Below are 24176 nucleotides of genomic sequence, written 5' to 3' on the forward strand. Positions count from 1 at the left end.
TATTTTCTTTAAAAATTCTGCTGCCTTTGTTTTCATTTAGGAAAGTATCATATTATATCATGCCATATTTGACCTCTGACCTCACTTTTAGATTTCAAAAGTGCTTTTTTTCCCCCAAAATTCATTTTACGGTAAGTATTGTGAAGAGAAGAGAATGATCTGTGTAGTGCAGCTCTGCAGGCTGGATTTGATTTAACTTTATCGATCTGTACAATTTTTACATTTTATTTTTTTTAATAATTAAATCAGCGGTCCCCAACCTTTTTTGTGACAATTGTCCGACAATATTTTCACTGACCAGCCTTTAAGGTGTTGCGGATAAATACAAGAAAATAAAAACCGTACCGGTGCCAAAAAAAGAAGAAGATTTATTCATAACACACAAGAAAAGACCCAGGGAAACCGAGTTAATGATAAAAAATAACGCTAAACAACACTAAAAACCCTGAAAACCATAAATTTCACACCAGAACCTCACCTCTCTCGTGGCCTGGTACCAAACGACTCACAGACAGTAACGCTGTAATCCTATTACTTTACCAGTAAAGTAAGGGATTATATTGCAAAAAGTAATTAGATAACTGTTACTTTCCCGTAAGCATGCTGCGTTACTGTGTTACTAAACCGTGATTTTGTTTCTGAGAGTGTTTCATGACAATAACGTACGAGCATGCGACGTCTGTGGCAGCAATAGACTTGTGCAGATCAACAGTGCGGGAGAGAGTACGACCATGCAGTGTTTAAAGCTTGGAAGTACTGACATTACTTTGAGTTTGATTCTGTAAAAAGTGACAAAAACATTAGCGTCCGCTGTACACTGCGTGGGAGGAAAACTTCTTTCTACAACAAAAAAATTAAACTACAAATCTGAGCAAGCACCTAGCACGCTGCCACAGGAATGTGAAATTCACAGAGAAACCTTCAGATCCTCCCCACTGACATGACCGCTGCAGCACTGGGCAAACCTCCACCGGCCCCACTCCTGCTAAACAGGTGACAATAAGATTAAAGAGCGACACGACTTACTGTTGATAAATCTTTGATTTTATTAATTTTTTTGTTGTGTTTTACTTGCATTTATTTGAAAGAGTGAGTGTAGACACAAAAAATATTTTATATGCTGGAATATGCAGAAAATGGGTTTAAATGTTAAACAAATATCCTCAAGTCAAAGGCTGTTGCATGTAATTTAATTTTTGCTTGATGCAATGTGCATAAAGTTAAAAGAGTATAACTAATAAAACACTTTTTATACACAATTTTTAAACACAATTTTATATGATGGATTATGCAGAAAAATTGGGCTGAAAAGTCTATTGCTTTATTACGTATTCAGGTTGTGCATTATGTTTTTTAAAGTTATTTAAGTAATAAAGTAACTAATTACTTTTGAAAATAAGTATTCAGTAGAGTAAAGGCATTACTTTCTTGGAGAAGTAATCCGTGATTAGTAACTAATTACTATTTTCAAGTAACTTAACCAACACTGTTTGTGACTTCTGTTCTTGAAAAGCTCAGTATAAATGCATTTTACGTACTTATGTATAGGTGTGGGTCCAAGGCTGGAGCTTTTTCAAGCAGCACAGCAGAACAGGTGTGGACTCAAGGCTCCGCTCACAAGGCAGACACAGGAAGGCATCAGAAAAACAGCAGATGCTCACCTGGATCATGAGAATAACTGAATCCTATAATGATTTAAGGATCCAGGAATGTGTTTATGCACAGATATGAATGATCAGCATGGCCGAAGCCCCACCGGAGTGGGGTGATAAAGGCTCAGGTTCTGCAGTTCAGCACAGTTCATTTATTTATTAAACATAGGTGGTAAAAACATAAAGCCTCATTAACTTTAATAAACATTATGTTATAATATACAAATCATTTACAACATTGCAATACATACAGAGAAAGAAAAGGCCACATTAAACTTAGTCACAACTAGTATTCAGAATGACTCTGTTGTGCATATACAGTATGTACGATCTCAAGCCGGACATATATTACATATCTCTTTTTTTCTGTTGTTGGACTTTCATACAGTGACACACACACACACAAATACCCAAGTTACCAAAAATAAAATCTGTTATTTGAGATTTTTTTTACACTCAGGACACAAGTTGAGGTTTTGCAGACGAGTATTTTTTTCCCGTTGTATCAGCAGGACAGAAGCAGGAAAACAGCTCGACACAAACACACAGCTCAGTGAGCGAAAACACGACCGAGCACACGGACACACTGCAGGTGCTGCACAGCTGGGATCTCCTTTTTTCTAAGTCTCACAGCCTTGTGAAAAAAAAAATTAAAAAATAAATAAAAGCATTAAATCCACACTGCTGACACTGTCTGATTTTTATTACTGATATGTAACTAATCATGTCACAGCCTTAAACAGCAGAACTTAATGAGTGTGAGTTGGATTAAGTGTCGCAGTCATTCCACATTAGCTTATCCTATTTAAACACAAAGAATAAAAATACAAAATCTGACCATCTCAGATTCCAGTGAAACACTTCTTATTGGAATTAATAACAGAATTCATAAATAATATTTCAAAGTAACATCCTGAATTTCAGGACACATGAACATAAACTTCATTCTATTAAACTTCATGGGATTTAATTCACAGAATATTTTAGTTATTACATATTTGGATTGGTGAGCTCCACCAGCTTCTACATCACTAAGTTCAAAAGTGATGGTAGAAAAGCAAAGCTTCTTAAAAAGAGTATTTCTTTAAGGGTTTTTGTTAAGTTTGATGAACTGAGGTGGAATAACCGTGTGTCATTCTTAAAGGCTGTGGCTGCTGTGTGCTGTGTAATCAAATGTGCTGAGATTCTGTAATCTAAAGCTAAGAATGAAACCAGGCTTTTTTCAGCCTCACTTCATTAACATTTACTTTTTGTGTGTGTTCGCATTTCATTTTGTTTTGTTTCAATATTTGTTTTATTCTAATGCTAACGATAGCGCTAACAGTGGAACTACAGTCATTTAAGATGATGGAATAACTTTGGTCATAACTTAACAAACAGGCTGAGACAGACAGCGATACCAGTGAAGGCATTACTTTGTAATACCACAGGATTGTTGACAGAGTAATGCAGCAAACTGAACACGCATGTGAACGGCATCACTATCACGGGAACAGGAAAACATCTGTATCATACAACAAGAAGCAGCACTGCAGAAGCTCAGGGAGAGGCAGCTGGGAGGCTGTAACGGTGTTAGAATACGCTCACATTAGCCTGCCTTTAATGCAAAGAATACTTTACTAAGACTTTATATTTCCTCTAAATTACACTGTGTACTCTAAAACATGTTTTTAAGACAGATGTGCAAAAATAATAAAAATCAGCTAAAACATGAGAGCACTGAACAGCAGAAGCTCTCTGAGCTTCTGCACAATATTATTCTCTCTTCTTCATCACTTTAAACCAGGAAGACTGCTTACTGTACATTCAATACATTACTGTACATTACATTATTTCAACATCCTCCACCGTCTCTAATAAACACACACTTTCTTCTTCTGTGGTACCTCAGATGCATTTGACAGGGTTTTTAACAAAAACGATTTAAGGCACTGTGAACATTTTTATGCACAGATATGAACAGCCCGCTGATGATGTAGTGCTTTTCATGCATTATTGCTCAGTAATGAATAACTGCATGTTTATGCTGGTTTTCCTGCTTGTGGTGCTCTTAACAGCAACATCTAATGTTTCCACCAGCTCTGCACTGGTCACATGTTCATATTCTTTATGATTTATAACAGCTGTGTTTAAAAAATAAAGGTAAAAGCTGTGGTTTGGTTTCAGAAGTGGCACATGCCCTTCCAGCACTGATGTCTCCTTCCAGGATACTTTTAATGAGGTGAAAGGAGGTGATATGATGAGGGTGGAGGGCTCTGGATAAGAAAGGGTCCTACATGTAAATCATGACTTGCTCAGGCTGGCAGCAATGATCTGAACTATTTTAAAAGGATACAGCTTTTACTGGAGTCCTCGAACGATTTGCAGGACATGTTTGGAGCTGATTTGACAAAACGATTGTTGGGAAGAGTGAAGAAGGTGATAAGATTTCTTAACTCAAAGCAAAGTTTTGCCTTAATTATTTTTAAAGATTAAACTGAATGCAGTATAACCGTGCAGCTGGATCGGAGGAAGCTGTTTATGTTGAGTGAATAAAGAATGGGTTGAACCAGCCAGCCGGGGTGGATGTTAGGGGTAAGAAGTGCACTCTCACTCTAAAGACCAACTTCAATCTGCTGAATTTCCCATTTATGTGACTGTTATGTGACAGAGGCGTAACTCTGCAGCTCTGACCTCTGCTGTGGAGACAGCAGGAAGTGTGAGATACCCAGCAAGCGTCATGTTCCGGGGTGAGACTGGACAGAGTGGGACACCAAAAACTGAACCACAGACAGACGAGATGATGCAGGTTCAGACAAATCAACAAATATGGATCAGATTATTGCAATCAAATAAAAACAAACAAACATGTAAGTCTTCTTTAATCCAAAATTAAGTAATTTGGTTAAATGGTTCTGGTTACTCCATATATCTAACCCATGCATGTCTTTGGAGGAACCAGAGAGTTCTCCACACAGCCAGTGGGTCTGAACGCTGGACTTTGTCGCTGAATTAACCACAACACTGCCGTGCCAGCTGTTCTTGATACTTTCAATTTGCTCTTATCAGTAAAACAAAACACAGAATTTCTCTTACTAAGATGTCTAACTGGAAGTCCAGGAAAAACGTGCGCCTCCAGCAACAGCGCAACTTTCAATTTGACTCGACATCAATGAAAAAGGTCCAGCGGATCATTATTTAATGATAGTTTTTGCTGTGGACCTGCAACCTTCAGCAGAACAGATCTGAACATGAGTTATTTTACTTGACACAAAGCTGGAGGAGGCATCTTTACTGGGGCTATAGTGCTGCATATGTATGAGCAAATACCCACGTCTACCTTATATGTCTATGCTACGTTAACAGAAATACTGCAGGTTGGATGAAACTTAAATCAACTTTAATCTTTTTAACTGACTGAAAGACAATTCAACAAATCCGACGTTTGCTAAAATATTTAAATTAGCGCTTGTTTTAATGCATTTGGTGTTGCAGGTTCATGTGAAGGAGATGGTGCGTTTAATTAAAAATAAAGTCCATAAAATGATCTTAAGATTTTAGTTATCATGCTTTACAACAGGAACACTGAGTGGCATTTCTCTGAACTTCTGTAGGAGATAAGAACAAGAAAAGACTCTATCAGGTTTTCAGTTTTTACAAATCAGTTTCCTTCTAGAATTTTTATTTCCTTTCACTAATGCTTTCATCATCAGCTGCTTCAGGAGACCATGAGGAGCCACAGCATGAGGAAGGTAAATCAAACAATGACCTGAACAAACCTTAAATCCAACCCCAGCACCTCTGCTGATGTTGATGGCACACAAACACACTCACACTCAACAGAAAGTGACACATCTGCATGTGCATTCATGGGAAACACATGGAGATCGATCAGAATTAAAGATTTATTTTATCAAAAATAGATCACAATTAAAGTTTGTCAAAAAAAGAAATGGCATCGATACGTGGAAAGAAACAAAAGCAGAGAAACAGAAATCAGAACACTTCCACGCTGAAGTTCCGAGAACAGAGAAATCACTATTGCTTTTTTTTCTTGTTGCATGACAAAAGCTTCGGTGACGAGCCTGAACTGAAACCTGAAGATGAAGTATGAACACAACGGACGATGTGGTGAATCTCAATGATGGTTAAACATGTGGCGCTTGGACCAGACTGACTTCTCTTCAGTCGTGGCTGCATTCACTCTGTTATTATTGCACGCAGAGTATGCAGAACACATTAATCATCATAACTAATGCCCAGTCCCTGCTCATCAGTGCCTCCGTCACACACAAACCTCCCTCGGCTGTTTTTATGTTAAGCAAAGCAGAATTACAACGAGACAAAACTGCAGAGTGGACGCAGCTGCATGACCAGCAAAAGTCCAATATGTCAGAAAACATTATGACCTCACATCTTCCGCAGAGCCAGAAAACAGAGAGAAATGAGCCAAAGTCAAAAAGCTGAGTTGTAAATGATCAGCTGTGACACACCTGTGGAGTCAGAACTTGTACCTGACAAGCCCACAGAGTAGACACACCCTTCAAAAACTTCAGCCTTTGCAGCTGCTCCTTCTCCAGCGATGAGCACTGGGTGGAGGATTTTTGCTTCACATGAAGCAGCTGTAAGACCAGAAAGTGACGGCGGTGCAAACCATCCAAACAGAATGATTTAAAGAGAACCTAGTCACAGACACAAGACAGAACATGGACATCTGGACCACCATAAACATGAATAAATTTAATGATTTGGGCAAAAAAAAAAAAAAAAAAACTTTAAAGAGCACACGTGCTGCCCCTCAGTTTGGCCAATCAGAAGTGAACAATTAGGGAGGAAGTCTTAAAGAGACAGGGGCTAAATCAGCTTGTTCCAGACAGGATGAACTGTGGGGCCCAGTGTGAGACACAGAAGGATTATTCTGAACTGTGGATCATGCAAAGCTGCTGCAGGGGAGTCATATGATAAAAAACAAAGACCTGGAAATGAGCAGAATAAGTCATCGTCATGCAACAATACGCAGAAATTCCCATATAGGCAGTTAAGAAAGTCACAGTTTAGCTCACTCAGTGACATCTGAACATGGCCCATTCCTTCAGCTGAGCAGCTTCTTTGGAATTCCTTTGATTAAGCAAAGAAGACATCAGCACCCTGAAGCAAATGAGCTCAACAGCCACTAAAAACAGCTTCAGATGGAAACTGAGATTCATTTCTCTGCTGTTTTTACCCAAAACTGAGACGCTGATGTTCGCATCTGATTCTGAGGAAAACTAGAGTCCAGTTTAAACCCTGCAGCCTCAGGTCTGTACCCATAAAACCTGCTGGACTGGACTCCTTTCTGGTTCCAGACTGGTTCCACCCTGCAGTTCATTTATTGCCCTTTAAATACATCCAGAAGCAGTCACATACGCTCACGAGCACATCCAACTTCACAAATAAATTAACAAAATGTGCAAAAACAAGGCTCTAAGCTGTTTTACGCAGACTGCATAATTCTGATATTTAAATCCAAGGTCAGGATCGGCTTCATACAGATATTCCATATTTCACACTATTTAATGTGTTGCTTTTTTCCCTCCAAGATTTTAAATGGCAGTTTGGAGAGCGTTTGGGTTTAGTTGCACCAAGTAATTAGATGCCTAATGAGAGCTGATGCAGGGACACGGGTGTTAAAGCTTCTGTTGGTAATGAGCAGACACTGAGGTAGATGTTCTCGGCATAACAGATATACAGCATTCTGATCAGGAACCCACACACAGAAACATTCAGTGATAAATGCATTAAGCTGTCTCTTTTTGGAACCCTCGTTTCCTGCACAAACATTCCTCTCAAAGGGAGCAGACGTCTTCACCGGAGCTGCCCCCTGGAGCTAGAGCTGCTTTGTTTGTACCAAGGCAAAAAAAACGAACTAAAGAAAATCCAAACACATTAGCAAAAATGTTAAAAATCTACAAAATAATTCACCAAGTGAACCAAATCCTCTCCATATAAAACATATACAGTATGATACTTTAAAAAATAGAGATTTAGCAACTAAGTTCATCATTAGAACAGAATCATTTCAGAATATCAATGAGCGGCTGATGTTGTTGTTCCCGTTTGTCAGAGTGCTGGGTTCAGTCGGACGCGTTCTCTTCTCTTCACATGCTCTACTTTCCAAGCATGCAATAATATGTTTTGGTTTGAATATGATATGCAACGCACAGAAAGGACGTAAATGGTCTTTTTCTCTACAGCAGGAGGAGCATCTCCCCACAGAGCATCTACTCGTGATTATATGGAGGCCTCCATCAGCCAGAGGACAAGAAGCAAATATATGAAGCAGGATTCAAGTAACATTTGCCTCGTACCTCAGAGTCTTTAGCTTTGCTCTTTGAAAAAAAAAATCAGGTCGTCCTCCTGTGATGGGAGGGCGTCTCATCCACAATTTGTTTTATTTCACTTTCATCAGAGGATGGAGAAGAGCGGTGATGGCAGCAGTTGTCGGACTCTGTCAGCTGGACGAGGCTCATCGTTCTTCCCCTGAAAACAGAGAAAAACACTGAAGGTAAATCCAGCAGGATTAGATTATCTCTCCAGCGACGTTCACATAACACAGTTTTATTTAAAATGGTTTTCCACCAAGAAATGTAAGTCCAAAGAAACATTTAAGATCCAAAAACACTTCATCACACCCACAGGTGAAGTGCTGCCCTCTGGTGGTGAGAGTTTTTGTCTGCATGAGGGCAACTACAGCAAGTACCTTTAAAGAAGGCGTTTGATATGAATACATTATCACCTTATTACAGCAGAACACAGAAACATGAGGTCAAAATTAAGATTGTATGGAAATAGATTTTTAGACGTGACAACTGACCACAAATATGTTTTCCCAGCAAATATTAAAACAGTCTCTTTGTTTGTTTTTGCATTGCCTGAATTTGTTAATTTCATTGATTTCCACCTGAAGCTGACAGATTTAAGGCTCAGAGCTGAAGTGTGATCAGACTCATGTTCTCACTCCAGACCTGCCTCCATCACCACAAACAGTCACATGCTGAGGCAGCCAAGGACAGGACAGAAAGCAGCTATCACTTCGTGTTTATTCTTTGGTGACTCCAAACACTGAGTTACACTTACACCAAAACCTGACTGACAGAAGTCTTCCACTGGCCTGGTCATTATAGGATGATTATGGCACAAGAAGAAAAAAACACTTTGTCCTGAACTTGCCCTTCTTTGAGTTAAAGGAGCTCACGTTCAGCCCCGCTCTGTCAGATGTGGTCTTACAGATATCACACACATTTAAAAGATTCTGATGAGTTGGTGGTGGGAGCTTTTGAGAAATTTACCCTTTAAATGAATAGTTCCTCCTCCGTCCTCTCAGTCTGGTCATTTGTACCCTCGAATTACTCAAACATCCACTTAAATTAAACATTCATGCCCCTGAAATGACTCACTTGTCTGAAACAGCTAAATTAAATTCACAAAAATAACATATATGAACATATGTTCTTAGAAAGACTCCAACAATGAAACTGCAGGATTCACAGTAGCATGAAAGACAAGGTGAAGTTAGTGAATAAATGTTTCTTAATTGGATAAGATTCTTTATTGTGAGGAGAGAAATTACAAATCTGACACCGTGTATTTTGCTTGACATTTACTGCACGCTGCTGGAAATATTTTGAAGGGTAAAATCACATCGATAAAGCCGTGCAAAATTGACCTTCATACTATGAATGCTTTCAGCATTTCAGGCCATGAATACCTCCAGATTTAGCTCTGTTTAAGTCACCTTTGTTTGTCCAGCTTTTTTTCACTTTTAGCAGATGGTACTAGTCTCTAAATGTAAGAGAAATATAGATCTGTGATCAAGGTCAAGTTTATTTATATAGCACATTTCCAAAAAGTCAATGCTGCACAAAGTAGTTAACAATGTAAAAATGCCACTAAAATAAATCAAATGCAAAACCAAACACCTTACATGATCACTTAAGTGATCAGTCACTTATCCCACATACTGATATGAGTCTTCAAAGTTAACCCAGAATACACTTTTTGAAGAAAACACATCCAGGGTACCAACGCTGGTTTCTGCTGCTCTCCGTCACAGACGTTAAAATGCTGCAGTGATAGATCCACCACACTCAGGGTCACAGAACAAAGCACAGATTGGAGTGGGCATAAAATTGATTTGGTTGCACTTTTGAACTGCCCTTAACAACAAGTGACCCTAATTCAGAGTCTTTTCATCATACTTATCCTCACCAAGCATGTGGCATCCCACAGGGTTCAATCCTGGATCCCTTAGTTTTCTTCGTCAGTTATTCTAACCAGTGTTGGTCAAGTTACTTGAAAAAAGTAATCAGTAACTAATTACTGATTACTTCCCCAAAAAAGTAATCCCGTTACTTTACTGATTGTTATTTTCAAAAGTAGTTAATTACTTAGTTACTTAGTTACTTCTTAAAAACACAATTTACAACCTGAATAGGTGATAAAGCGATAGAGCTTTCAGCCCAATTCTACTTTTTCTACATAATACATTATACAAAATGTAATCAAATGGAAAAGTCCCTTTTTAAAACTTGTTTTATTAGTTTTAATCTTTTAACTTTATGCATCAAGCAAAAATTTAATTATATGCAACATTCTCTGACTGGAAGAAATTTGTTTAATATTTAAACCTATTTTCTGCACATTCCAGCACATAATTTTTTTTTGTGTGTGTGTGTTTACACTCACTCTTTCAAATAGATGCAAGTAAAACACAGCAGAAAATAAATAAAGTCAAAGACTCAGCGGTCCTTTTGCTCTATTTTCACCTGTAAAGCAGGAGTAGGGTAGGCGGATGTTTACTCTGGTGCAGGTGTGCCGCGGCGGTCAGTGGAAGAATCCGCGAGTTTCTCTGTGAATTTCCCATTATGTCGTAGTGCACTCGGTGTTTGCTTGGAAGTTTAGGGGGTTTTTTTCGCTGTAAAAAGAAGTTTTCTTCCCACGCACAGCGGACACTAATGTATTTGTCACTTTTTATGGAATCAAACTTAAAGTAAGGTCAGTACTTTCACGCTTTAAACGCTGCACGCTCATACTCTCTCCCGCACTCAATATATTATCCATTGTTGATCTGCACACAGCTGTTGTCACTAACGTCGCACTTGCTTACGTTACTGTCATGAGACATTCTCACAAAAAATCACAGTTTTAGTAACGCAGTAACGCAGCGTTCCTACGGGAAAGTAACGGTAATCTAATTACCATTTTTGCAATAGTAATCCCTTACTTTACTCGTTACTTGAAAAAAGTAATCGGACAGACAAAAGCCGCACTTATTAAATGTTTATATAAAATCATCTAAAATGCCAGTTTTTTACACCATTGAAGGGTTTGATTTACAAAGCTGATGTGAGTAGAAAGCTCTGCAGGTCATCAGCTGACAATGCACGTTTTTACAAACTACAACACAGAAAATTCATGTGAGTGATTGCCAACACAAAGAGCAGCACAGGTTATTGGGATAACACAGTGTAATGCAGGTGTTTGTGTTTGCTGCTGAAGGAGGACAATAGATCTTTGATCTGAAGGTGAACTTGTCTGTTAGACACTGATGCTGTAGGTTGTGACTTCTTCTCTGGATAAAACTCAAAGGACAGGAGACAAGATTCACCCAGAGATAACGAGAGCTAACAGAGGACACCGCTGTGTATGTCACCATTTCACAGTTCATGACAAAACTTTGCTTTATCTGTTTATCAGTCTGATTTGAACTGAATATTGGATCTAGTTATCTTTTTTTGTAAGTTCAGTTTTGTAAGTTCATTAAGTTTAGTTCAGTTTTACTGAGGGCTAAAAGCATGAGAGGTTAGTTTTAGATCTGATGCTTTTTGCAGTACATTATGTGTGTATGACTGATTTATTTGTTCCACCCCAGGATATGATATCATTATGATTATGAAAAACTTTAAATAACCAAATAAAAATAAAAAACCTGCAACACGCTGCATTGTGATAGGCTGTGGCCCACTGAGATTTTACACCCAGGGGGCCCAGGACATTACAAAGACCTGCAGCCTGGGCCACACTGATCCCGGGACACTGGTGAGAAATTTTAAAATAAGAAAAAGCTTGTCCAGACAGGAAGTGATGAGTGGAACCAGGACAAGCGAGCAGCCTGTGAGCTGGAGCATGAAGAGCAGTGGCTGAACCAGCTGTGGATTGCATGGAATTCATAAATGAATCCACTGAAACTGCTCCCTGTGTTTTGTTGAGCTTCACTTCACCCCAGCAGATTCTGCAAGGTATTATCAGCTGGCATCTTTAAGCATGGCTGCACATTTTCCACAAAGCCATCACTAAAAATAGGTTGTTATCCAGGAAGAGGAAGTGGTGAGGAATCAAATCGTAATCAATATCACAGAAAGAAAACTAGCAAGATTTCAAAGGCATCAGCCTTCAAATCAGATAATTAGGGGTGACCCTGATGTCTCATCACTGCATGTGATGTGTTATCGTGTAAAATGCTGCCTTCTCTCTTGCGCTGCATAGGCAGAGTTATCCAGACAGTGAATGATTTGATTTGAAGTTGGTGTGCAGTATGGTAATGCACAGCCTCTAAAAGCTCTGTTTTTCTAGGTATCCTTGAATGTAGCATTGCAGTGCTAAGCAGTCAGCTGATTGGCACACCTGGTCTGGAGAGGCAGATTAAAGCCACTCGGCCTGTTAGCTCCCTCGCTCTCTGTCTGACTTCCTGTTGGTGTCAACTCTTTGATTTTTAGTTAGTTTTCATAAAGTTCACAAACTCACATCATCTCCATCACTGACGAGCACCCACCATATTTACAACAACTTTATCTTCATAATGGTGAGAATAATTATGCATGGCTGCATCCATGAGAAAGAGGGGCCTGTCTGCCCTCATTCACAACTGTATGGTTATTTCGGAGCAGCTGGCTGCATGAAGCAGGGTTTGAGTTTGTAAAGGGTTTGAAATAAGTCTCATTTGATATCTGCACCATGAGAGCTCTGCTACGAGTTCAGTCTGATCAGAAAGCTTTATTTTCATTCCTGCAGCTGAGGAGTTTGTAACAGGTCTGAGTCTGAACTCACTGCAGTCCTGTCCCAACTCTGACCTGACTCTGACCCATTTCTCAGTGAAATCTAACTCAGACTTCACCCAGCATTAACTCTGAACCTTTCTAATGCAACATATGTGGCACTAATATAATCCTAACCTGTCCTAGATGACACACGCACGCACACAGAGCCCAATCTCCTGCTCATATTAAAGTTTATAGTGTGAGGAAAGCATACAGTGAAGCACAACTGATTAAAAATGCCCAAACAAAACCTGAGCCTTTTCATTACTTAGCATGTACTAGCATGTCTGTTCACAACAGTTAGGATGATCATATGTGTCTTATATATTCTCATCAGCCTTTAAATAGTACGTTATCCAACCAGAAGGGGTGATGTACCCTTTTTAAAGCTGTCCCACCCCTGTCTGAAGACCTGTGGCACATGTTCTCTGTCTGAATTCCAGCTCACTTCACTTTTTACTGCTCAGTACTTCCCCTGGTAGACATCACAGAACCACATGGATGACAGATTTCAACTAAAAGTAGAAACAAATTACACAAGATCAATTTTCATTAATCGTCATCAAGCCTGTGTTCTCGTGGTACTTCAGGTTATATGTTTACTATATCAAAAGGTCAGCTGGTGCTTTTAGCAGAGCTGAAAGTGAGTTTGAGGCCCTTTTGAGGGAGGTTCCTTAAAGTGTTTCATGCTCAAAGTATCACAAACAAACTCTGAGGAAATATCAGAAAAATCAAAGACATCAGAGTCTCAGGAGCTTCAGAGATCCCCAGGTCTCACGACTGCAGCCATCTAGGCTGAAGCCAGCGGGCAGTTATTTATGCATTTTGCTACGGCCCTAGCAGGGCCTCCTCCTGAAGGTGCCTGTGTGGGCATGTCCCACTACCTCTTCTGCCTGAGGTGCCACCTTTCCCTTTTGTGCAGCTGACTCTCGTCAGTAATTAAAGACATTTAAGCCCAGGGAAAGGTGAGCTCTGGGCCAGAGTGCCATGCGAGTGGTTACAGCTCGCATTACGACCGAACTCACTCACTCACTCACTCACTCACTCACTCACTCACTGTCTGTCTGTCTGTCTGTCTGTCTGTCTGTCTGTCTGTGTGTGTGTGTGTGTGTGTGTGTAGTTAGTGAGCTGTGTGTCTGGGACTTGTATCTAGTGAGCTGCTCTCTTTTTGACTTATTTTGTACTTTATTGACCAGCACTTGAGTTTTGTTTGTTCCTTTAAATGGTGATAGCGGCTTGTCCGTCTCTTTTAGTTAGTTTTAATAGAAACTTTAACCATTTTGCCTCTGTCTCCTTTTCCTGACCCGGACACTTTTTGTTACTTCCCCCCCCCCTCATCGCCTGGACCCTTTTAGGGGAATGTAACAATTTTGAAGCCACTGTGCAAATGAACAACTGAGTGTAGTGATCACTGGGCTATAGAACTTGAATAGACAGATCAATAAGATAAAAAGCAACCTGCTACACTTGTACTGAGCGGAATATGGTGGACATTAGCAGAACAGAGTGAGTGAGTTTGTGTCGTCTTTATTTGGTGGGTGAAGTTTTCAGGAGCCTCTTGTGTCAAATGTAAACGGACTACAGGGGGCGCTGCAGGCAGCTGAGGTTGATGTCTGAATGACAGCAGGAATACAAACAGCGTTGAATCCGATCGGTGTGGGGTTATGTGGATGTTGTGTTGTGTCACCGTGGCGCCCAGAGCTCAGCAGCTGCCGAGCTCTGGATAGTTTAAGGCCTCGTGTCGGTAATCCATCAAGCGTGCGTGACGTAAGGCCTTTAAATAACACCGACCTTCCACCTGAATGAACGTGTCAAATACCACTGGGCGACAGACACCTTTTTGTAAACAGTCTCCGGAGATCGAGGACTCTTTACTGCTTCTATTTTTTTCTGTTTCACCGATTTGATTGATTTACAGCTGTTGCGTAAAACAGCATCAATCACTCTACTCTTTTATCAGCCAAACAAGCTCTTTCACATGTTTTTTTTTATTTAACTATTTCTTGGTGGAAAAATACATGTTCAAGCCTTCCGGTCATTCACATTTTTCAGGCAGCAGCCCTCAGGTTATTCTGAACGCAGCATTCATGCCCAAAAAGCAGTTTAGACCACAACATGGTATATTATTTCTTTTTTTCCAGCAGCAGGAGTCATAGTTTTTCAGCAGATTCAGTTCCGTGTTTTTTAACCAAAGCAGTGGTAAAGCTACAGCTTTACTATTATTATTATTGTTGCTGTTGTTGCTTTTTTTCCTTACATGGTTGCGGACGGCTGTGCTCTGTGTGCTGTGATTTCATTAGTTACACTTTTAACTCATCATGTTCACACTGACTTAGGTCTCAAATAATAAATTCGATAATCGTGAAAAATATCTTAGTTCATGTTCACTGTATTTTTACCTGACAGTGAGCTTGATGCAAACTGACATATTTCAATAGGAATACATTTATATTGTAAGCTAAAAAGCCAACAACATTACAGAGAAACAAGCAGATGATCTCCTATGAACAAGCTTGGTGACAGTGGGAAGGAAAAACTCCCTTTAACAAGAAGAAACTTCTAGCAGAACCAGGCTCACGGAGGGGTGGCCATCTTTATTGTAGGTGCTACCTTACAATACAATATAACTGTTGTTGTTGTTGTTGTTATGATTTGGTGTTGGATAAATAAAACTGAATTGAATTGAAATAGAAATCTGCCGAAACTGTCTGGGGTGAGGGGAAGCAGACAGGACAACATGAACACTTCATCTAAATCTAACCTTTGATGATAGAAACAATGTTTTTAAAATCAATGATAAAAAAAACTATAACAAGTGACTTTAATTTGAATTCTTTTGGCTTTTTTTTTTGCTCTTTTTCTGAGAAAACGTCTTTAGCAGTGCTCTGTACATGAACTGGATTCAAGGCCCGAAACATCTGCTGTATACCTCTTCCAATCATGCTAATCTCCGTTACTGGGTTTTTTTGTTTTTCTGGTTTGGCTGTCAGCACGAATCTCCTCTGTCTCGTCCTCTCACTCCTGCTGTCCTCCCTCCATCTTTACCTCAGTGTTGCTGCTTTTGCCTGTTTGTCTGTCGTGAAGTGGAAAAAGGAGTGGGCTGGGTGGTGGTGGTGGTGTTGTAGCTCGCTGTAGGCCACTCGAGGCTTCGGGACAGATTCCCTCAGCGCTGACAAAGACGCTAACAATAGCTGTCAGAGTGTAACTCTGCCCCGTCCGTGTCATCCAAGGGGAAACCTGTTTACCTCCGCCTGCACCGGCTGCATGCATATGTTCAGAGAGGACATGTAGAGGGAGGAGGAGGAGGAAGGGGTGAGGTCACAAGAAGGGAATCTAACCAAAAACGCTCCCCAGGGAGAAGCAGTTAGTTAGCGCGATGCTTGTTATAGCTGTCATTTCTCCGGCTCTCCGTGTGACACGCTGCGTTACGTAACAGTGAACCGGTCACACAACACGCTGCAAACAGGTCGGCTTTAAATAAGAAAGGCCTGTTGTGAGCTGCTTTTATTTACAGGACACATCCCTGAATCACAGCATCCCCGTACTCTGTCTGTGAGCTCGTTAGGTCTTAGAAACTGTAGGCAGCGCTCGAGTATGTCCAGTCTGCAAATAAAACTGAGAAAACATTTCATAAGGACTCAGTCGACTTATAGGTTCTGAAAACAACTGATCGGACCAGCTGTTTGTCTCTGTGAGACTACATTTCAGCATCCTGACTTACATGGAAATGATCTGAACAGCCATGGAAAAAAGTCCAGGACTGATGATCCAGAGGGCAGCTAATAAAACTAACCTCTCATCAGTAATCTGAGAGGACACTGGCAAGTTACAATGATGAAATACAAGGAAAATCTGCATTAAGCAGGACCTCCTTAAATGTAATAAAGTGCTGATATAAACTGGTTTTAATGTTTCCTGCCGTCACAGGTCTCTCATCGATGCCTTTGTGTATATTAAATTACAGATTTATTAAATGTGAATGAGGTCTGATTAAAGTGAGTCTGTTTTGGATGCACTGAAGGTCCAGCAGTGTCCAAACAACTGCAGGGAGCAGCAGTTGCTGCCACCTGCAGGCCGACAGAGGTGCTGCGTGATGTTGGCTTTGCAGCCTGTTTATGACCTCAAACCATGAAGTGAAGTCCAGGATTGATCAAAACAGACACAGATGGACAGCAGCAGGATAAATTGCATCTCTCCTCATTTTGTAGTTTGAAACTTTTCTGCTGTAAAAACGTTGGCATTCTTATTTTCTCCTGGATATTTGGGATTAGTTGGATCTGACGAGTATGAAAACTCATCTTTATCCTTAAACAGGAAGTTGTTACATACTTTCTTTTTTAATTATGTTCTCATATGAAGATGTAAAACACACAGCTGAGCTGAATGAAGGTGCAGGAAAGCCTCAATGTGAAGCTCCAGAGTCTCAGGAGGTTTAGATAAGAGTGGCCTGATGATTTAGGACTTTATATAGAAAAACTCAGTGATGGATTTAAAAGGGAGCCAATGAAGAGAAGCCAGTATAGGAGAAATATGCTCTCTCTTTCCTGTTAAAATCTGTTTGGGAGTTGCAAAAAGGCAGAAGAGTCTATGAAGTGTTAGTTAGTAATAAAGAGTTGGACATGAACTGAATCTAAACACCAACCTTGATGGTTCACGCATCCCCTGTTTGAAGTTCAAAGGTTAAAGCAAACTGAACTTAAGATCAGCCTCTTCATGGGTGTAGTGCATTTTCTGGTTGCTGTCATAAAGTCTCTAAAAAGACCTTAAAACATCTTTTATTCCGAGCAAAACATCAGGACCAAGGAGCTCATTGGGCTCAAGATCCATCACAGGTTTCTGTGAAGCACATTTTCATTTAAGGTTTTCTTGTCATTGATTGGTTGTTTTGCACAAACAAACGAGAATTAAAATAAATAGTAAGACTGATTTGACCTTGACATTGACCTTGATTATAGTTTAGCCGATCCTCGTGTGTATGTTTGATTAAATTCTGACCAGAGGAGTGATCCCTGGGAGCCCATCACTCCTTCAACTGGACGAGCTAAAAATCTGCTGACTTGGAATACACTGGAGTTTGTTTTTACACTACATGCTCTGCTCAGATATCTGTGACATTCATTACATCATCACCCAACAAAACGCCCATTCTGTGCATTTCATCCACCATAACTAACTAATTATGACAAAACCATCAGCCCATGTCACTGTAAAACATGATAAGCTGGCTCTACTTGAATTTGAATTATGCTAATTATTTTCCTAAAAATAGTAATGTTAACTTGATGGTGAGTAACACCAGCTTTACAGTGTACAGCTCCGAAGAAGGATGAACCTAAGAGTAGATCAGTGTTGAAAAAGGTCAAATTTTAAGTTAAAAGCACTTCATAAAACCTAAACCTAACCTAAATTGTAGATTCTTCTCAGAAATTAAACTCAACATTTACATTATGCATTTAACTGCAGAGATGCAACTGTTTGTGCCCCATTACTCACACTGTCCCAGGAACCCTGCTGTTATCCAGTTGGAACAACAGTCTCAGTTAGGGATGGGTATCGTTTAGGTTTTATCCGATACCGGTGCCAAATCGGTACTTTTGAAACGGTGCCGGTGCTCAAACGGTGCTCAAACCGGTGCTTAAAGAATGGAGAGCACAAAATTGGTCCAAAAACCTCTCATGTTCAGATTAAATGATTTTCTGGCTGTTTGGAATCTGTTTGTCATGATTTTTAAATCAAAGATCAGTTTCCTTCTTGAGCTCTGACTCAAAGCCACGAGGAGGTAACAAGACTGCAGGCAGTCAGTGTAATGTGTAAACTGAACCTAAAGAGCAGCCTGACCAACATCCGAAGCACACTGTGTTTTATCTCTGTATACTTCACGGTGCCGTTGCCTGTGAATGATAGTTTTTCTTTACTTCAGACTTTTTGCAGTCTTTGTGCAGATTTCCTTCTGTTTGTCTTTACAGAATAATTGCTGGGAAAACTGTATTAATTATGAGTAGCTGGCATCTCTCCCTGTTTTAGCAGCAAATTTTACTTGCAGTGTCAGTTCTGCTTAAAGAAATAAACCCATACAGAGTCATCATCACCTCTGCAGCTCCGAGGAGATTCTGTGGCCTTATAAAGCAGCAAACACAAGACCCAGTCAGGGAGGAGCAGCTGCACAGGGAGCATTTACAGCCACATATGGTGGTTCTGTTTGGTTTGCTCTCCTGCCACTGGGTGGCCAAAATAAGACAATGCACCCTGTTTCTGATTCCAAGGAATACCTCAAAGCAGCCTAGCCAATACCAGACAGGTGTGTGTGTGTGTGTGTGTGTGTGTGTGTGTGTGTGTGTGTGTGTGTGTGTGTGTGTGTGTGTGTGTGTGTGTGTGTGTGAGAGAGAGAGAGAGAGAGAACTTCTTCTTACCTTTGTTTGGAGTCTGATCGTCCATCCGTCCATGAATCCATCCTTCACTCAGATAATAATCCATTAGACGTTCACAGTGAAAACATCTCCTGGGATATTTTTTTTTCTTTTCTGTTTTATTCCATCAGGTCATTTAAAAACTCCTTTTTTTGTTTCCAGGTCCATTTTATGGTCCATCCTGGAGTCCAGGTGAGTACAGGTGAGCTGTTTTTACATCCAGAGAGTCCTTGATCTCCGACTGGGACCCCACAGGCTCCAACACGGACTTTAATAATTACCTGTGACACATGTCTGCTCAGTAAGCATATTGGCTATCAGCCTAATACCGTTATCACAGGGTATGGAAGAAAAAAGGTGCCAAAATAATTTAAATTGCATATGTGAAGCTGGCGTTACAATCTTGCTGCATCTAAATACTTTATTTTGAAAAGCTTCTCAGTGTATGTGGTTTAAATTCCCCTTTAATTTTAGTTTCCTTACTGGAAACACAAGTTTTGATAATTTTTTAATAAATTTTAAGAAATAGCCATGAAATTGTGACTCTTTGTGCTTCAGTTTTTTCTGGGGTCACATTATTTCCATTAAAGTGCTAAAATGTAATAAAAATGTATTAATCGCTGTTTTACATTCATGCAAGTTAATTTTTTGTTTTCATTTGGCTTTAATTTTATGTGTTGAAATTAAGCAACTTAATATATATGTTAATATATATTAAGTTGCTTATGTTTATATATATGTATGTATATGTTTTTTAATCAACAAGTCTTCGATATTAATTTGAAAGTGCTTAAAAAATTTTCCTTTTGAAAATATTTTTTAATTTATATTTAGAGTGGGGAACAGAAATCACATAAAATCAGAGAGTTTGCCAGATATTTCAACCTTATCATCTGAACAATGAGTTGTGATGTGAAATTTGACATTAATTTTGTCCTTTTCGCGCTGCCATATGCAGCCAATATGTAATAACAGTTGATCAAGTGACAAAAGTGAGTAAAACTTCAACTCGAATATTTGACTTTTAAATTTTTGTTTGTTTTCTGACTTTGAGTTTTATATTTATGAGAATTTCACTCGATTAAATTTTAGTTTTCTTTCTGTGTGGATTTCATTTGTCATGTTTTAAAATAATTCTGATGGTTTCACAGTTTAAGCTTTTTATGTTACAAGCAACTTATGAAAAACTGAAATGTAAAATTAGATTTGAAACTAAAAGAATTTTGGCCGCACGGTGCTTCCACACAATAATCGCACTCTGTATTTTCATGTTTGCTTCAAATGTAAAGTGTTTTTTCTTCTGCTGTCCAAAGCACAAAAATATTGTTAGCAGATATACTGTCACTGTTTCTTAAATAGTTTTATGTATATTATATATATTTATCAGTATTGGTTGAGCTCTAAAACATCAAAAATATTGCTAATATTATTCTAATAAGCTGCTAAAGGCGAGGATTTGAGGCTCTTCTCAGATTCTTAGATTTTTTTTTAAACTAAAATACAGAGTTTAACGTCTTCATGTGAAGCTGGGGGAGTTTGTGAGCATTTTAAAGCCTAAAATAACGTGTGTGTGTGTGTGTGTTGATGGCAGGTGAACCATGACTTTGTGTGGGGTGCAGGTAATGTTCAGCGGTGGATTCAGACAACATGGAGGCTTTTCCACAACATGGTGGTTTTGTGGCCTATGCGGTCTCAGCCCGCGTGTTTTCATTCCTGTGGCAGACAATACAGAAAAGTCTGGAAGGTTGCTATAGAAACTGCATCCACAGAGAGACACGCAGGGCCTCGGCTCGTCCACACAGCGGTGCTGTTGGATTGGAGAAACTGAGGTTGATTTCATAACGCTCACACAGTCTGCGTGGCAATAACAAGGAGCACGTGCTCGGAGTTTTCCCCACAGAAGCCTGATTGTTTGTTTCTGTTTGTTGTTGTTTGTTTGTTTTAGTAATAACGAACATTCTGATCAAACATGGTGTCAGGGACGGACTTTAAATTTAGATTAACGGCTTTTTCCAACAAGCATCATCTGATCCACCCCGAGCTTTAACAGGTGTGTGTGTGTGTGTGTGTGTGTGTGTGTGTGTGTGTGTGTGTGTGTGTGTGTGTGTGTGTGTGTGTGTGTGTCACCAGCTCCACTACATAAACGTTAATAATCAAATGTCTGGATAAAGTGCTGCCGCTGGCTCTTTCATCACTTCTAAGCTTATGTTTGTCCGCTCGTGGCGCGCGTGATGGAAGACGGTTTCGGGGGTAAACGTGGGTCCTCTCCGTGAGTCTTGGATGGCAGAAAAAAGGAGCTCTCCGGTGTGCAGTCACAGCAGAGCGCGTGATGCTGCGGCTCAGACGTCGGTGAGTTTGCCGCTGTGGGCTTTGTGCGGGCTGCAGTTGGTGTATTTAATGGAGTCCGCGTCCTCGCTGCCCAGAAACTCGGACTTGGACAGGCTCGACCTGCTGTCGCTCTTCCTGAATTCTCCGAAAGCCGGCTGTTGCTGTCCGCAGGTCACGTGCGTGTACTGGAACTGCTCCTCATGCTCCGTCTCCCGGTGGTAGAAGTAGTTGAAGTTGGACACGATGACGGGGACCGGCAGCGCGATGGTCAGCACGCCGGCGATAGCGCACAAAGAGCCCACGATCTTCCCCCCAATGGTGACCGGGCACATGTCCCCGTAGCCCACTGTCGTCATGGAGACCACAGCCCACCAGAACGCGTCCGGGATGCTGCTGAAGCCCGAGTGCGGGTCGTCGGTCTCCGCGAAGTACACAGCGCTGGAGAAGAGGATGACTCCGATGAAGAGGAAGAAGATAAGCAGTCCGAGCTCGCGCATGCTGGCCTGCAGCGTCTTCCCGAGAATCTGCAGTCCTTTGGAGTGTCTGGACAGTTTGAAGATGCGGAAAACCCGTACCAGGCGGATGACCCTGAGGATGGCCAGAGACATGGCCTGCTGGCCGTTCCCTTGGTGCTCCGCGAGCTCCAGTCCCAGCGTGATGAAGTAGGGCATGATGGCCACGATGTCGATGGTGTTCATGATGTTCTTGAAGAAGGCGGCCTTGCTGGGGCACGCGAGGAATCTAACCAGCAGCTCAAATGAAAACCAGATGATGCAAAGCGTCTCTACGATGAAGAACGGGTCCGTGAAAGGGTTCGGTTTCTTTGCGCGCACTGTTCCGTTCGCTGCCAGGTGCTCGTCAAACGTCCTGGCCTCCTCGCGGAACTCCGGTAACGTCTCCATGCAGAAGATCACGATGGAGATGAGAATGACCAGGACCGAGACGATGGCGATGCCCCTGGCGGGTCCGGAGCTCTCTGGGTACTCGAACAGGAGCCAGACCTGCCGCTGAAACTCGTTCTCGGGCAGCGGGCGCTCCTCCTCCTTAATGAAGCCCTCGTCATCCTTAAAATTCTCGATCACCTCCTCTCCAAGCTCGTAGAACTTGATCTCCTCCATGAAGATGTCCACCGGCACGTTGACGGGTCTCCGGAGCCGGCCCCCGGACTGGTAGTAGTAGAGGATGGCGTCGAAGCTGGGCCGGTTCCGGTCGAAGAAGTACTCGTTCCTCAGCGGGTCGAAGAAGCGCATCCTCTTCCGCGGGTCTCCCAGCAGCGTGGCGGGAAACTGCGCGAGCGTCTTCAGCTGCGTCTCGAAGCGCAGCCCGGAGATGTTGATGACCACGCGTTCGCAGCAGTCCTGGCTGTCCGCGCGCTCCGGCTCGCACGCGTCCTGTGCCGACAGCGCGGCCAGCGCTACGGTCTCGTCCAGGTTCTCCGCGGGCACCACCGTCATGATCCCCGCGCGCTCCTCGGGGCTCTCTGATCCTCCGCCGAGCCGCCGCGTGTCCTTCTGCGCCCCCCGCGCTCACCTGTCCGTCCGCGCGGCGCTGTGCTCTGGATTCAGCCGTCACACTCGCAGCATTTTAAGCAGACTTTGCCCTCCCCGAGCTGACGTGTGTGTGTGCACGCTCCGTCACGGAGGGGGAAACAAACACGCGCACATGCTGAACGCGAGAGGGGCACAGAGCTCCGGGAACACCGCAGAGATGCGGGATTCTGAGAGAGTTTGCGTGCGTAACGAACCTGTTGTGTCCTGCGCGGGCTCAAGGTTATCACAGGGGCTGCCGTGTATTCCTTGACGTGATGTCACGTTTGAAACAGCACGCATGCAGTCACAGCGAAGACGTGTGGAGACAAAGAGCGCGAGACTTTTCATGCAAAACGCTCAAATTTCAGGCAAAAAATCCGCTTTTTCATTCAGAATTTGCAGTCGAACGAATACCTGTGGATCCGTGATGCGTCCTCCTCCCGCCCTCTCACTTCTGTCAGGTGGCGTGAACGGGCAGACACAGACAGGCTCTGCAATGTCACGCTGCAGCCGCTCCACACAAACCCGCGCTGACGTTTCCACAGCAGCTCCCCCATCCACAAGTTGTGCACGACCTGCGAGTCTGTGCTGTGTGTGCATGAAACAACAATAAACAGGAAACAATAACAACAATAACAACAACAACAACAACAACAACAATTATTATTATAATGAGAGAGCAGTGACAGCATGGAAGGTAAACACTGCGTGTGCAACAAGTCCAGAGGAGGGGTGCATGTTTGTGTGTGTGTGGGGGGGGGGGGGGGGGGGGGGGGGATCAGGGAGAGTTTCTGGGCTGCAGCTCAAAGCAGTGACGTGTTTTCCTAAAATAGTTGGATTTCTCCCAGGGCCTCAGGAAAAGTTTCTTTTCCCATGGAATAGCCTGAGGGAGCTGCAGGGGAACATGAAAAAAGAGCTGACATGAAAAGGAAGGAGCAGATTTGCAGCAGAGATGAAGACACAGCACGTGAGTCCTTCAGAAATACAAACAGCAGCTGGGATGAAACCTGGACTAATTCTGACAGCAGGAGAAACACTACATGTCCCCTCACCCAGAAGTCTGCTCCCTTTTCTTATGCTGCCAAAATGTGAAAACTGTTTTTCCAAAGTGAAGTCACATGTAAAGGGTCAGACTCATGCAGAGAGGAAACACTCAGAACCCCCCCCCCCCCCCCCCCCCCAATAGGAAAAAATACTCCTGATTAC

At 41.7% G+C, this 24176-nt stretch overlaps 1 protein-coding gene and 1 long non-coding RNA gene across 4 annotated transcripts in view; one reads left to right on the forward strand and one right to left on the reverse strand.

Annotated features, from left to right (window-relative positions):
• LOC309691787 overlaps window positions 1–19358 on the forward strand; it is a 32608-nt gene extending 13250 nt beyond the window's left edge. Inside the window, exons 4-6 of one of the 3 annotated variants that reach the window (XR_014272108.1) lie at window positions 1549–5383; window positions 7865–8175; window positions 19276–19358. This is a non-coding gene — a long non-coding RNA (uncharacterized lncRNA). Of the gene's footprint in view, window positions 1–1548; window positions 8176–19275 lie in introns of all 3 variants that reach the window. The other 2 variants (XR_014272110.1, XR_014272109.1) reach the window with 2 other exon arrangements.
• On the reverse strand, window positions 5519–23197 carry LOC309691778 (shaker-related potassium channel tsha2). Its single transcript, XM_082509717.1, has 2 exons — window positions 19117–23197; window positions 5519–8150 (listed from the first exon to the last, which is right to left on the reverse strand). Exon 1 carries the CDS (start codon window positions 22893–22895, stop codon window positions 21453–21455), a length of 1443 nt encoding a protein of 480 aa, XP_082365843.1. The 5' UTR covers window positions 22896–23197; the 3' UTR covers window positions 5519–8150; window positions 19117–21452.
• Between the last annotated feature and the right edge of the window lie 979 nt (window positions 23198–24176).

The sequence above is a fragment of the Aulonocara stuartgranti genome, assembly GCF_965226115.1.
Source record: "Aulonocara stuartgranti genome assembly, chromosome: 17".
Taxonomy (NCBI): Eukaryota; Metazoa; Chordata; class Actinopteri; order Cichliformes; family Cichlidae; genus Aulonocara; species Aulonocara stuartgranti.